The sequence below is a fragment of the Drosophila gunungcola genome, chromosome 3R, assembly GCF_025200985.1.
Source record: "Drosophila gunungcola strain Sukarami chromosome 3R, Dgunungcola_SK_2, whole genome shotgun sequence".
NCBI lineage: Eukaryota > Metazoa > Arthropoda > Insecta > Diptera > Drosophilidae > Drosophila > Drosophila gunungcola.
This window is the reverse complement of record NC_069139.1, coordinates 25,449,143-25,463,132: the sequence shown is the minus strand read 5'-3', so window position 1 is coordinate 25,463,132 and position 13,990 is coordinate 25,449,143. Positions and strand designations below refer to the sequence as shown.

Here is a 13,990-nt window from a genome sequence, read left to right as displayed (position 1 = left end):
TATCGTAGGACTTATTTTATATTTGCAAATAACATCATTGTCTTTTAGGATATGTGCACGCATGTGTATTTATATTTTATTTATTTCATTGTGGAGATAGTTACTAGGCTTACTTCTTGTTAAATCCACACAGGGTTTAAGGCAAGATAAAATGTTACTAATGTTTGAAAGGTTGGTAGATCAATAAATTGATTAAAATAAATAAATTAATTATAATTACGGTGGCTTTGTTTATACTGTAGTAACAAGAACACAATGGCTTTGTTCTTCCAGGGGACGTTTTTATATTTTTCAGTTAAGCCTAAAGATATCTACTTTTTGCTTAACTAAAACATGTAAAAACGGAACCCCTCGATTTTATTTTAAGCAATTATTCAACATCATCTGAAGTTTCCACAATTTTGCATATTATAGGAATATCGCCTACATGTGTTACGTCATTATCGGATGGCTTCAGACTTTCGCGGATAAAGTCGTTTTTGAATTTCTTCCAATCACAAGCTTTTAGATAGTGGGCAAACAGGGCTTCCCTTGAAGGTATCATACAGTCCATGTACAGAAGCCTGCGCTCCCAGATGTTGCCAGGATTTTGCTTCTTTTCTAGTAGAAAAAACCTGGGAAGGGTCAGACACTGAACCGTGGTTCTGGCCATTATCACTCGGTGCTCCATTGTCTCGCCCAAGCCGAAAATTCCTCCAAACGTTAGAGTACCGACATCGATGAAATGGCTTTCGACAACGGGTGTCTACAATGAGAAATTCAAGAAAGTTAAAAATTGCTAAATAAAGACTAAGGGTATCATTTTTGAGTGATTAATTCTCCCGTGGACTTACAGTTGCACAATTACTGCTCGATGTAGATCTAGAAAGAGACGATGAACAAAATCACTGTCATCCTGATCATTTTCATCCTTATTGTAGACAACAGGAGAAGTATGAAAAGGCGGTCTGAGCTCTAAGCTCAACTCTTTTGTATCAGATGAGCTTATTTCTATGTCATCGTCATCTTCATCTTCGCAGATCTCCCAAAAATTCTCGAAAATGTCTTCGTAAATAAAATCATTTTTGGTTTCAGAGAATACTGTAATATTTGACTTTTGATTTGAACGCCGCAATGTAATACGTGGTTTAGGCGGCGGTAATGATTTGACCAAACCACATGCTTTTTCAATATCTCTTAATTGCATTTTACGCATCTGTGTGATTGTTTAGTTAATAATATATATTACAATACCAGGAACTAATGAAACTTATAATATCAAATGTTTTTATATGTCTTGTTGCATGGTATACTTTGTATAAGACACTAATATTTTTGTCTGATATAAAATGTCTATTTAATGTGGACGACTCACCGTGCGATTGAGTGTAGAATTGTGTCCATTTTCCTTGGCACTGGTACTCGAACTTTCCACAATATCAACTATATCTATTTTCGAAAGATTCTCCGATTTACTTGGACTGACCAGAGTGGATCTAACGCCTTGTCTAAACATTTTCGACACATCGCCCGCAGTCGTTGGCATTAGTTGAAAAACCTTTTTTCCCTTTTTCAAGCTAACCTAAAGTAAGAAATAAGGTTAGTTTAAATAGTAACCACTTATGTTCAATTCCGATCTGCTAACACTCATATTTAAGCATTGAAGTATCAGACATTCACCACTGAGCACAAAGTGAACATTTGTCATGGATCCTATGTCGTCACAGTATATGGTATCCAGCGGATGGAATTGCTTTAGCCTCCCGAATCGGCAGGCTTCCACGATCTAGGTAATATTTGCGAAAATGTAGTTCAAGTAGATAAAATTTCGATGAAAATGGCAAGTAGTTTGTTGAACGTTGCATGTTGCATGTTGCCTTTTGTTGATTGTTGAATGGAAACAGGTTAAGGCAGGGATGGCTTTTCTGAGATTTAGTTTTGTGTGGGAAGGAATAAGTGTACTTGCCTGGTCATCGTCGAGAAAATCAAAGTAGTCCAGCGCCTTGAGGGCCCGTTTCTTCTCGTCCCAAATTTTTGTCATGTGGGGCCCGAGAATCGGCGCAAAGTCATAGTCGAAAAGCACCAGCAGCTCGCAGTAAGCTGTAAAGTGAAGCGTTCAATAGCTACTAGCTACTAGCGATTTCTCGAATTGGGCACATCGGCTTCGGCCCGGACTCCATGGAGCAGTGGCAACTACTGGTGCTGGTGGCGTGCATCTGTTTTTGAAAGATTGCCAGCACGCGGAGTAACAGGCACAACAGCCCAAAAATCAAGCCACACGACTGCGCCAAAGGAAGGCGGGTGTTGTTTTGGGCCAACCTATATTCGACTGAATACCGGGCGATTCCGGTTCTCGGGGAGCTGGCGGACTCGGGCGGAGGGTATTTTGTTATTCATTTTGATTGAATCGAATTAGGACTTAACGTTGTTCATTGCTGATTAAATTGGTGGGTACAGGCAATCGCAAATGAAGCAACAAAAATCAACAACTTCCCAATAAACACAATCGTACATATCGCGTGCTTGGGCTATGTATTTCCCATTTATTTCGACATGAGTCGCAAATGTTGCAGTTTACCTAAGTAATTTTCTTATCATCTTTAAGTGCGATAAAATTGCCAAAAAAAACGGAGTAGCACCTAGATTTATTTTGCGAAATTTTCGCAATTTTCTTTGTGCAACATCCAGTGTTTGTATAAAAATATTAATTAATCGGAAAATCATTAACCCCTGCTAAGCTCAATTTCTTTAGAATTGTTTTTAAACAGAACTGCAATTTTCACCTGTAACCAGCTATCAGTTTTTAAAATCAACCGAGTCAAAAAACCATAAATAAATATTTACAATATGGCAATTCATTTTAGACGTATCCTATATGCTTACTTGCTGCTCTAAAGGTGCGTGTTCTTTTGATACCTTCTATCAGCTCCACATCTCCCATCATATCTCCAGGACCGAGAATGCCTTTTACCACCTCATTTTCCTCCTTAACAATTAAAGTCAACTGCAGAGTTATTGCAAAAAATAAATTAATTTTTACCTTGTCATTGTCTTGAATCATGTGCACTTCCCCCGATATAACAAAAAACACTGTTATAGGCACATCCGATTGCCTTATGATAATTCGGCCCGCATCAACAGGCATCAAGCGGAGCACAGGAACTAAGCGTGCGCGGAGTTTCTGAGGGAATTCTGGTCACTTGTGATCCTACTCAAGTTGAAACTACCTTACTGGAGTAAAACGAGCTAAGCATCTTAACTTGGCAAACAACGAACACAATTTCATTCTTTCCGGAATGGTTCGTCTCACGTGCGGTGTGCGAATTATTGTTTTTTCCTGCAGTGTAATAACAAATATTCAATTTGATATAAATAGTGAAAACATATAATTACCGCTGCTGTGAGGAACCCTGTTCTGGGTCGTGACCGAACCCGAGTGGATATATTCCTCTTAACGTACGAAGTTACCTTGTGGTCGTCATCGCTGTCTTTCCAAGGATTATTTAAGCTCACCATGCGAATAACTTTTTTAAACAACGCCTTAAGAGCCTGAATTCTTTTGACCTCTGCAGTATCCCTTAAACGCCTATACATGTCCGCAAGTTTAAGCAAATATGAAGAAAAATAGAAAAATGTAACAAAAAAAATGATTTTAGTTATATTTCTATGACATTATTTCAAAATAATTTCGAATTCTATCGTGTCAGAACGAAACACTGAAGATCATTTCACACAAGTTAAGTTGTACCTATGATTTTAATTAAAATTTTTTTGTTGTTTTGGTGATTTCATATTTTAATTATATTTATATATTTTTAACCTAGTTTGCCATTAAAAAAAATTTAGAGATAAAAGTATGATTCATTTTCTAGAGATGGATTTTTAAAAAAGTCAATCTCATGCGATTAATAATTTGTATTATTCATTAAAGATCGGCTTTTGTTTGCTTACTTCTGAAAACGTATAATTGAAATTATGATATTTTTAGGACGATTTCCAGGACTTCAACATGACGGAAAAGGTGTCAGACATGACCCAGAGAATCGTTTGGATGGCCCGCTGGTTCTATAAAAAATTATAACTTAATGCTGTCTGGTGTAATTAAATAACTTAAATGTTAATATCTGTTTTGACTTAAAATGTTTGCGAAATTGGCCACCGATTGTACTTAAATAATGCGATTTTTTTTAATTGGGCAACTTGAGAGAAAGTTCCTCAATTTGCTTTGATTTGAATTTGGACTTCACAGATATTCACATAAAACATATCTTAATGTTGTATTACTGGTACCGAGTATCTTTATAAAAATTTTAGCAAGAGTATTTTAATAAATCCCGGCGGTAGTCGAAATCCCTGACTGTTACTCCCCACGAAAAATTCGAAGTTTAGGTGGCGCCATCTGTCAAACTACATTGCCAATACTAGAAGTGGTGAATACACCCTCCACAGGTAGTGGAGACTCCGTCTGCTGGTAGCAGGGACATAACCCGAAGCTATCGAAAAGTTGATGGAAAAGCTTCGATGATGTTTTACGAAACATCGATATTACCAATGTTTTGAAAACATCAATGTTCCTCCACCTCCAATCGTTATTAAAAGGTTGTTTTAAAATAGTCGTTTGTATTAGTATTTTGAAATAGCACTTATAAACTTCAAATGGATGCCAGTGTGGAGGAAAACGCTTCTCATCAAACGGAATCAGAATGCAAGGTAAGTGTGGCTATAAATAGTGGATTTAACTCCGATGAGCAACTCAAAACTTTCACTTTTTTCAGTTGGCCAAATCGGAGGAGGCCGAGAAGCCATCAAATAGCATAGGCCTGTTGCCGGTTATGATTTTCCTGGCGGCCACGGTGACCACAGCGGTGATGGTGGAACTCCTGCCCCATGCCAGCAAGGTTTTTCCCTGGAGCTTCTCGGATTCAATAGAAGACCAGCAGCAGCCACCGCCCACCTATGCGATCTTTGGGCGGAGTCCCACGGAGGAGCACCTGGTGCATGTGGTGAAAGTGCTGGAAATGTTCGGCTACCAAAGAGTGGGCGTCAACGAGAGCTGGAACCTGCTGTGGGCCCACGACTATCCTTTTCTCTCCTTCTCCAGCCTCAAGAATCTTGGCCAGCATCAGGTGGTTAACCACTTACCGGGCTGCGGCTATCTCACTAACAAGGTGGACCTGTGCACCACCCAGCTGCCTTTCCTGCCACGCGCCTTCCGCTTGCCGGCGCAGAGGGAGGAGTTCCTGGACTACGCCAGTGATAATCCGCAGGCTCTCTTCGTCCAGAAGCACAACGAACACCGGCACATCAAGGTCCGAGCTCCCGCGGATATTGCATTAGGGTCCAATGATTCCTTTGTACAGGAGTTCGTCCAGAGACCCTTCCTGGTGGATGGCCACAAGTTCGACATCGGAGTTTATGTGGTCATCACCTCTGTGAATCCCCTGCGAGCGTACACCTACTCGGGCGACGTCCTGTTCCGATACTGTCCGGTGAAATACCATCCCTTCGACGCCGAGAATGTGGACAAGTACATTGTGGGGGACGACTACCTGCCCACCTGGGAGGTCCCTTCGCTGCGGAAGTACTACAATCGCTTTGGTGGCAGCATGCGCACCGTCTTCGAAGCATATGTTCGCGACCAGGGCATGGAACCGGCCAAGATTTGGCCTCAGGTGGAGCACATAATCCGCACCACGATTGCGACAAAGGAGAGGGACATCGTCAATATTCTACGCTCGTACAAGACCCACAACTTTTTCGATCTGATGCGATTTGATCTGTTCATTGACGAGGATCTAAAGGTTTTCCTCATGGAGGCCAACATGTCTCCTAATCTTTCTTCAGCGCATTTCAAGCCGAATTCGCTTTTGTACGAGCAAGTTCTCTACAGCGTTTTTAATTTAGTGGGCATTCGACCACTTACTGCAGCAAGTGGCACCTTGTAAGTAATTGTTATTTAACCACACGATGAGTCTTAAAATGTATTTATTTAAAGGTTTGGTGAAAGCAGTGAGATGATCACGGCCGATAAAAACTTGGCCACTGACCTGAACAAATGCGCTGTCTACGACTGCGACAAGTCCTGCAACAGAGAGGAATGCCATCTTTGCTTACAATGCCTCAGTGGAACGGAGTACAAGATGCTACAGCAAGCTCATGAGGAACACCTACATCGCGTTGACATGAAGCGCATTATTCCTCAACCAATTGTACGTAGAATTTTTCAAAAATTCGGGAATTTTAACTAAAATAGTCCTTACCTACAGCACGACCTAAAAAGTTTCCACATTGTGGAGAAAACCGCTAACATGACGAAGAGAAACGCTTGGATGACCCGCTGGTTCTATAACAAATGCCAATTTGATGCTGCCTGGTGCAATTAGATAATTTGAATGTGAACATCCGCTGTGACTTAGTAACCTCATATGCTCAGCATTGGTAAATGGCCACCGATTGTACTTAGTTCGACACTGATAAATGTTAATGCCCAACGGTAAAGAGGGCTTTGAAGTCATAGGTAATCAGTTTTGTTTACTATTTTTAAAATATTAATCAAGAGCTTGTCTTGCTCTTAGGTGCTTAGGATTGACAGCAAGAAAAAATGTACAAACCATTACAACCGTCCCTAGATGAATTCGATTCCTTAGCTCTAAAATAACATAAGCAAAAATGGCTATCCTTATCTTTATTGTATTATTGGTACTGAATTAACCTGTTAAAAAATGAAAAATAAGTCTATTATGAGCAAAAATATATCAATATATGTCATAAAATGACAGTTATTGCGTTGATCATAAATTTATTTATTTTCAGGAAATAAGAATCTCTTAAATAGTACCATATCTTTCATTTCGTTTGCCAAATAACACACTGCTAATGGTCAAACCCGTTGTTGCGGCAGGTCATTGTCCATTTCCACGAGACAAGAGGGTCCGAACCGAGCTGGAGTTGTCGGCAGCGTCCTCGGCCATAATACCTTCATACCTCCACCAATATCGACGACTGTGGCGACATTGGCCGAGCAGAAAGGAACGTTAAAGCGATGCCGGCTCATTGCTGCTCTGCTGCAGTGCAGTGCCTGTATTTGTGCCTGTGTTTGTGGCTGTGCTTGTGCCTGTACACTTATTGCAAACCGATAAGACGCGAGATATGTCAATGTCAACATAAACATAAGCAGCGGAATAAATACACATGGGCAGTGGCAATCAATGCCGCTCTGGTCGCGCAGAATCGCGACCTCGTCGCAACCCGGGCCATAATCGGAGCTACACGAGGAAATGTCAGGTTTGATAAAATATTGGCCGGCACACATTCTTACTCAGAGTGGAGAGCTGGCGAGTGCGATAGTCCAGACCGGAGACCAGGGACCAGAGAATAGTTGGATGGATGGACGGACTGGACACAAGTCCGAGTCGCCAAGTCGCTGAGCAGAGCTGAGCTTTTTTGTCGAAATGGAGATGAAGACGACGACGAAGACGCTTTGTCGGCAATTACTTGTGGCGGTGTGAAGCGATGGATTTATTGCCCCAACAGCTAATCAACCAGCTGAATTTATCGCTGACTTCATTCGACATTTAGAGGCTCCATACGTTGTGCATTAGTTGTGATTGCGCCATGGGAAAATAAAAAGCGCAGCTCCATAGTAAAGGGACACTGATCGGGGATCGACTGATAGGTGCAAATTGCTGCTCGATAAAAAGTGGTTCCCCCGAGCCCAAATCAGTGCAGGTTCCACAACATCTCGGTTTCTGTGAACTTCGGTACTTAAAAGGAATTTGAGCTTCCGTTTAACGGTCAGACTGCCCCCTATCCCCTATCCCCATCCCCATCTCGAACCCCATCTTGATCCCCCCGAATACCGGGCGTAAACAACTTTTTCTCTGTTTCGGCTGCGGTGCCATCGTTCCGTAATTAATAGCGGCTCATGCGTGGCAATTTAAATAGCCGCTAATTGTAACCACCGTCAAACAAAACCAGTTAAAATGCCAGGAAATGGCCACCGTGCAATAGGTAGAAGGCAGCGCCATATAGCCATAGCCATAGCCATAGCCATAGCCAGAAGCAGCTGCCGCTCGCACTCCACTCCACTCTGCTCGCACTCCTTCCCTGAAATTTGTAATTTTGCTCTTAATGCCGGCGCATATTTCATTTGCATCTCGGAGCCGAGAAGCCAAGAAGCCAAAGCGCTAACCAAGAAGCTTAGGCACTGGCGCAAATGAAGTACTCTGCAGGATGCTAATGTGCGACCATGGGCGAACTGGTTCATTACTTCTCTCTTGGCTCATTTCAAGCTTATGCTTAACACCGAGCTGGCTTTATGTTTTATATTGGGTAGGTTTTCGGTTTAGTCGGTTTCGAGTATGCAAATTCTTCGGCTCCAACATCTGTTCTTCTTAAGGTCGTTACCTTGATGACACCACCGTTAAACGAGAGGACGAGATCCCATTATTTCTCATGCATACGCTCATTGGCTCGTAATCTGATATGTGTACTTAAGTTTCCATTAAAAAACTGATTGCTGTTAAGCAAGTATTTCCTCGGGAAGTCAGAATTTTTTAACTCAATAAAGTACTTGATTCCATTGCAAAATTATATAGATTTAGTTTCTGCCTGGCTAACCAGCGCACATTTTTTTATTTTTAGTGCCCAAATCTAAAGTTTTGGTAATTTGAGAACCACATGCATGCAAAGCATTGAGTATAAAAGTCATTTAGGATCTTGTTGCTCTTAAAACTTTAATAATATCGCTGTAATAGTGCAATACTGCACATTCAGTGCACCTAGTAAAATCACAGATCCAAGCGGCTTTTATTGCATATACAATTCATGAAGATGAGGAATGCAATGTAGTTCAGCATCCTAATTAAAGTCATGCGGCTTAATGCTGTTTTTATAAAAACAATTTTTTTTTAAGTAAGCATCTTGATGCAACTTAGCCCCCTGATTGGTTGAAAAACTAGTGATTACCTGGATAGTCGCAGTAACGGACGAAATTGGAATTGCTTGTCAGATAAATGCGCGGCATAGGATACTACTGGCTGATGCGATTGGGCCGATGTGATGATGCATCTTGGCCGCAGCGCACAAACAAAGAGCTGCAAGGGACTCTGACTCTGACTATGACTATGACTATGACTATCCGGTTTAGTGGCCAAAACTCGGCGGATGGCAAGTTGGCAGTGGCAACTGCGATGCTCATGGCCTGGATCAATTTCAATGCCTTCTTGCATCCGTTAGGTGACCTCGAGAACTTCAAAGAATTTGAATAGCTATTGAAAATTATGGTGCATGGATGAAATGGCCAGCGGCCAAAGAAAAGTGTTGGAGCTGCCGGTTCCCATATCCCACAGTCTGTGGACTCGGTCCGCTTGGTTGCCACTCCAGAGCTCCAGAGCTCCAGAGCTCCAGAGTTCCAGATCCTTGTCTTCCTCCACACAGATGTACTCGTTCGTACATGCACTCTCGAGTGTACTTACTTGACCCTAGACGGTTGGGTTCTTCCCCTTGCCTTCCCTGCGAGATGAGATACTTTACGCTATAAGTTTATGCAGATAAATGCGCCGACGTCTTTATTTTGCAACTAAACAAGGGCAGCAACAGAAACTTTTTTGCGATTTGGCATGGAGTTGAATTTTACATATTTGTTGGAAGATTGGAGATGCAGACATAGGAAGTATTTTAATACAAAGTTTAAGACTTAAGACTTAAGACAAAGTTTTTATTAAAAGACAAGTTTTTTATTTTAATTATGGAACTTGAAATAATTCATTTATTTTAATTTATGTTATTTATGTTTAACTGTTTTTTTTTTAAAGGAGATAAGATATAATTACTATTTTTGTAAATGTAAACTATAGTTCTTAAATATCTTTATATTTTCGCGGTAGTTTTGGTACCTTAATATAATTTTTAGCAATGGTAGAACTCTTTGCTAAAAACAGATCAAGTTTTCATTGTATTGCTAACTAGATGAAGTGGTTGCTTTCAACCCCACATAATCATAAATGCACCCATTATACTTCGCACAGGACTAGTGCCGAAAATGGGTCGAGCCCCCAAAAAAGAACTCACTTTCGGACGCAATATTGATCTATGTTCATTGCCAGGAGATCGATTAAATATCAGGCGAAAGGGAAAACGCAGCAAAAGCCCCCCGTGGCTCCAGTTTCGGATTGGTTTGGCAAACGCCACCCCGCGACCACCCACTCGGCAGCGGAAAACATGTGCCTATTGACAGAATATTGACAGAAGCTATTTCACTTTTCGGGGTGTGACAGACATGTCGGCGTTGCCTTTGCCTGTGCCTTTGCTCATTCTTTCGCCGTTGCCGTCGACGACTGCACCACCCCCACCCAGTACACAGAGAAAAAAAGTTTGATATAAATTTGAAATATTTTAAAATGATTCACATAAACGAGCGTCCATTATTTAATTACTGAATAAGCAAAGTATGATATAAAACAGTATTCTTTATATTTTAAATATTTTAAACATTATAAATTGATTCATATAAGCGACCGTCTATATATTACGTATTGAATAAGCAAAGTTTGATGAAAAACAGTATTCCTTATATTTGATATATGAAAATATTTATATCAATATTTAATATTTATTCACCTAAGCGACCGCCTAGTAGTTTAGTTTAAACTTAACTTTTTACACTGAGTATAAATAAATATTACGTTCTGATTAATCAAGATTATATTTTAACTTTATACTTTTAATTGTTGATAACACTTTTGAATTTTTTTTTCCATAAAGTAATAATTATGTGAGGTAAGAAGAGATAGTAAATGGAGAAAACTATGGTATACATGGACAGTCTTTAATATATCATACTAGGCTGGACCTTGCAGCATCGATCTCAGTCTTAATAAATTTTTGCTTTTTAAGCGTTATAAAAAAGTTTTTGTCAGTTCTAATATGAAATTGAAGTGAATCATACACATCAAACTGAAATGCTGGTAACACAGAAAACATTTTTAAGTAAAATCATCGAGTTGATCATCTTAGCTTATTCAATTTTTTCTTCTTGTGCTGCACCACCCGAAACAAACCACCCGAGCAGCCCCACCAACTTGCGGCGAACTGGAGGAGGAGCAGTCGGAGGAGTACGAGTCCAGGGGAGCTGGGTTTCCGACTCTGCCAAAAGTTTTGACTGCGATTCAATAAACAAACGGTATTATTAAATAATGCGCTCGTTTCGCAGCGTCGCAAGTTGGCCGAGAAATCGGTTCCGCTGCCCGATTTGTCTTATGCAGGCAGAGCGGCGAGTGCAAATGGATTAATATCCATATTCCATATATCCAGGGCCCAGCCCAGCGACTCGCCGCCAAATTCGGCGCGGCTCTGAAGTTGAGCGGCGCTCCGCTCGGAGGTGTTTTAATGAATGTTGCCAGGATACAGGTGCCAGGTGAGGCCATTTTGTTATTTTTATTTGCTTTGACAGTCGGCACTTGAGCACCGGAGGAATCGGAGGAATCGGAGGAGTCGGAATCGGGCCCGCAAAATGCATATTGGCCAGTGTGCGAAAGGCTGAACAAGCGATCGGAAATCCCGCCATGCGGACGCCTTTTGCCAACTTCGATTTTAACTTTTCGCCGGGCTGCAAGTGCAAGTGCAATTGGCCGCCATCGGGCATCCGAATCCTCACCCTGGTGTCCCCCTCGTGTCCCGCCGCTACCTGTCCCGCGCTCCTGGTCATCATCCGTGTCCACGTCCATGGTATCCACGCGCATCAACACGTCCTGTCGGAGGCCCTCGAACCTCGAGGTGAGTCCTCGATTGACCCCCCCGAAGGCAGTGTGCAACAATTTAGATGGGCTCCCCATAGATTCGTTTGCATACGGGGCCATGCATGAATAAATCGAAATGACTTAAGTATGTAAATTGCCGTAGATATATATATACATAGTGTGTAGGAACGTGAGTGGGAACGAAACTTTGAGCAGGTGAGGTCTGCACCATTGTATGAGCCACTCAAATTAACGCCCAGGAAATATGTGGCGTGCGACATTGGCACCTCTATTATAGAGAATATTTCGATGCACGATGGGGGGGAGCAGATAAGGCACACACAACTAAACTCATATTTTGACTAATGGTAAATTCCAAACTGAAAGGGTAAGTGTTTCCCTTGAACGTGCACATTTTAAACAGTTAAAGATCTCCGTAATAGCATAACTTAAAACAGAAGTTGAAAAAATTTTCTTGCTCACTAATAAACTGCTAATAAAAATCTTATCAGAATGGTAAGCTATTAAAATATGGAATGTAATATAAATTAATAAACATTTGCCATGTTACCACGATAAAGATTTATATATTATAACTAAACGTTTTCCTTGAATGTGCACAATCTAAACAAATATGACAAATAGTTCATAAACTCCATAATAGCAAAAGCTCAAAGATATTTACCATTCGAAAACTGAAAGCACATGCATTCCTTCTGTAACAAGATATGGAAATTTGAAAGGTTGTTAGTTTCTTAACCAAAAACACATTATAAGTAAAACAAAAAAAATGTCATAGAAACTGAATATTTTAGATGATTTTTAAACTTTTGAATAAGACATTTCAAGCTTGCAACTTTTTTTCCAAAAGAATTTTTTCTCTTTAAGTGTGTGGACTTAAAGCATTATTTCTTTATATTCTTTCATGTTTCTAACTTACTAATAAACTGCTAATAATAAGCTATAATAAAATTGAATGTAATATAAACTAATAAACATTTTCCAAGTGGCCTTGAAAGTCACTACTATAAAATTTTGAATATTATAACAACTCATTGTCCCATAAACTCCAAGGATATGCAAAGGTCTTGGCCCCATAAAATATTTTCCCCAATCTATGCCTCTTTTTTTAAGAAAGTTTAGGCAATTCATAAATCATTTTTTATTGGAAAAGTGTAGCCCACACTGGGTGGCTGACCCCAATTGGGCGATTTCAAAAATCCGTCCAGCTACTTGGTCGGATGCACGTAAGTCCTGGGAAATCTCGCCGAAAGGGGCTGGCCATTAAGGCAGAATTTGATTTGCGATCAGGGGTCAGTTGCGTGGATTGCGTGAATTGCGTGAATGCGAGAATAAAATGTATGAACGCCAATAGGGAATAATTAAGTATTCCAATATTCTCGCCACAATCGGCGGATGGGAGCTGGGCTCGCATGCAAATAAAACCTCAACAAGTCAAACCGGAAACCCAAACATTTCGTTCAGTTTGCCTTTCACAAACCTACGGCAAATGCCCTGAGGTGTAGGTGTGGAAAAACTCCTCAGAACTTAGAACTCAGACCTCGGATTTCGGATTTCGAATCTCGGTCCTCGTGCTGGTCACAAACGAAGTCGAAGAGCTCCAACCACCTGAGGTTCTCCACTAGCACCCATACTATGTGTATGTGCTGGGGAAATGTGTGTATAGCCAGGATTCATGCCACCATTCATCCTGTTGTATAAATTAATGGAAAGTCCAGTAGCGTGTTTTGACCATGTCCGGTAACCATGGTGTTAGAGCTAACGGCTGAAAATAGAGAGAGGTCACTTCGGGAATATGTATGCAAATTGGACTAGGGTGTCCCAATGACATTCGCCACCATTGAGCCACATTTCACTGGTACTGACCGCCGGTTCACAGAAACACCTTGTAAGAGTATACACTTAGGACCGGACTTTGAATAAATCGCGGCTTAATTCATTAATTTGGTCGGACATTCTCAGGGGAAGGTTGTAATTTCGTTCGACCAACGACTTTCCAGTGAAGTCGTCCCCGCCGTTTGGGCCGTTTGGGCTGTTCGCATGCAAATCAAACTCAAAGACCTTTAGACGTGGTCAAGACTCCGAGCCCAACGGTAGCTCGCGGGTTTTCATTATTTTTCACGGAGCGGTGACGCGTTTTTTCTATATTCTGTAATATGACAAGTGCTAACTGATTATACAACAAAGTTTTCCAAACTAAACTGCTAAATCAAATGTTAAAAAAAGTGTTAGAGTAATAATGAGTATAATTC

At 40.9% G+C, this 13,990-nt stretch overlaps 2 protein-coding genes across 7 annotated transcripts; one reads left to right on the top strand and one right to left on the bottom strand.

The window, feature by feature from the left end:
- Positions 1-229: 229 nt before the first annotated feature.
- Positions 230-3,705, bottom strand: LOC128251873 (uncharacterized). Of its 4 annotated transcripts, none has more exons than XM_052979114.1 (9): positions 3,373-3,705; positions 3,212-3,316; positions 3,020-3,160; positions 2,863-2,965; positions 1,946-2,079; positions 1,625-1,765; positions 1,355-1,561; positions 834-1,195; positions 568-745 (listed from the first exon to the last, which is right to left on the bottom strand). In XM_052979114.1, exons 1-9 carry the CDS (start codon positions 3,571-3,573, stop codon positions 703-705), a joined length of 1,437 nt encoding a protein of 478 aa, XP_052835074.1. In that variant the 5' UTR covers positions 3,574-3,705; the 3' UTR covers positions 568-702. The 4 variants fall into 4 exon arrangements, 3 of the variants coding, with proteins under 3 accessions (XP_052835075.1, XP_052835074.1, XP_052835076.1); XM_052979116.1 differs by having other exon boundaries at positions 3,020-3,141; positions 3,373-3,511; XM_052979115.1 differs by lacking the exon at positions 834-1,195 and having other exon boundaries at positions 230-745.
- Positions 3,706-4,549: 844 nt separating this feature from the next.
- LOC128251868 (probable tubulin polyglutamylase ttll-15) lies at positions 4,550-6,706 on the top strand. 3 transcript variants are annotated; one of them, XR_008267248.1, is made up of 5 exons: positions 4,550-4,689; positions 4,755-5,920; positions 5,975-6,188; positions 6,246-6,496; positions 6,555-6,706. XR_008267248.1 is itself a non-coding variant. In XM_052979109.1 (4 exons), exons 1-4 carry the CDS (start codon positions 4,636-4,638, stop codon positions 6,360-6,362), a joined length of 1,536 nt encoding a protein of 511 aa, XP_052835069.1. In that variant the 5' UTR covers positions 4,550-4,635; the 3' UTR covers positions 6,363-6,698. The 3 variants fall into 3 exon arrangements, 2 of the variants coding, with proteins under 2 accessions (XP_052835069.1, XP_052835068.1); XM_052979109.1 differs by having other exon boundaries at positions 5,990-6,188; positions 6,246-6,698; XM_052979108.1 differs by having other exon boundaries at positions 6,246-6,695.
- Positions 6,707-13,990: the final 7,284 nt, after the last annotated feature.

Excerpts from the sequence above, each read along its gene's own strand:
- LOC128251868 (XM_052979108.1), top strand. The coding sequence starts at position 4,636 with ATGGATGCCAGTGTGGAGGAAAACGCTTCTCATCAAACGGAATCAGAA. Across the intron at positions 4,690-4,754 it reads AAACGGAATCAGAATGCAAG|TTGGCCAAATCGGAGGAGGC; the intron begins GTAAGTGTGGCT and ends CACTTTTTTCAG. Across the intron at positions 6,189-6,245 it reads GCATTATTCCTCAACCAATT|CACGACCTAAAAAGTTTCCA; the intron begins GTACGTAGAATT and ends CCTTACCTACAG.
- LOC128251873 (XM_052979114.1), bottom strand. The coding sequence starts at position 3,573 with ATGTATAGGCGTTTAAGGGATACTGCAGAGGTCAAAAGAATTCAGGCT. Across the intron at positions 2,080-2,862 it reads ACGCACCTTTAGAGCAGCAA|CTTACTGCGAGCTGCTGGTG; the intron begins GTAAGCATATAG and ends TTCACTTTACAG. Across the intron at positions 1,766-1,945 it reads ATTTTCTCGACGATGACCAG|ATCGTGGAAGCCTGCCGATT; the intron begins GCAAGTACACTT and ends AATATTACCTAG.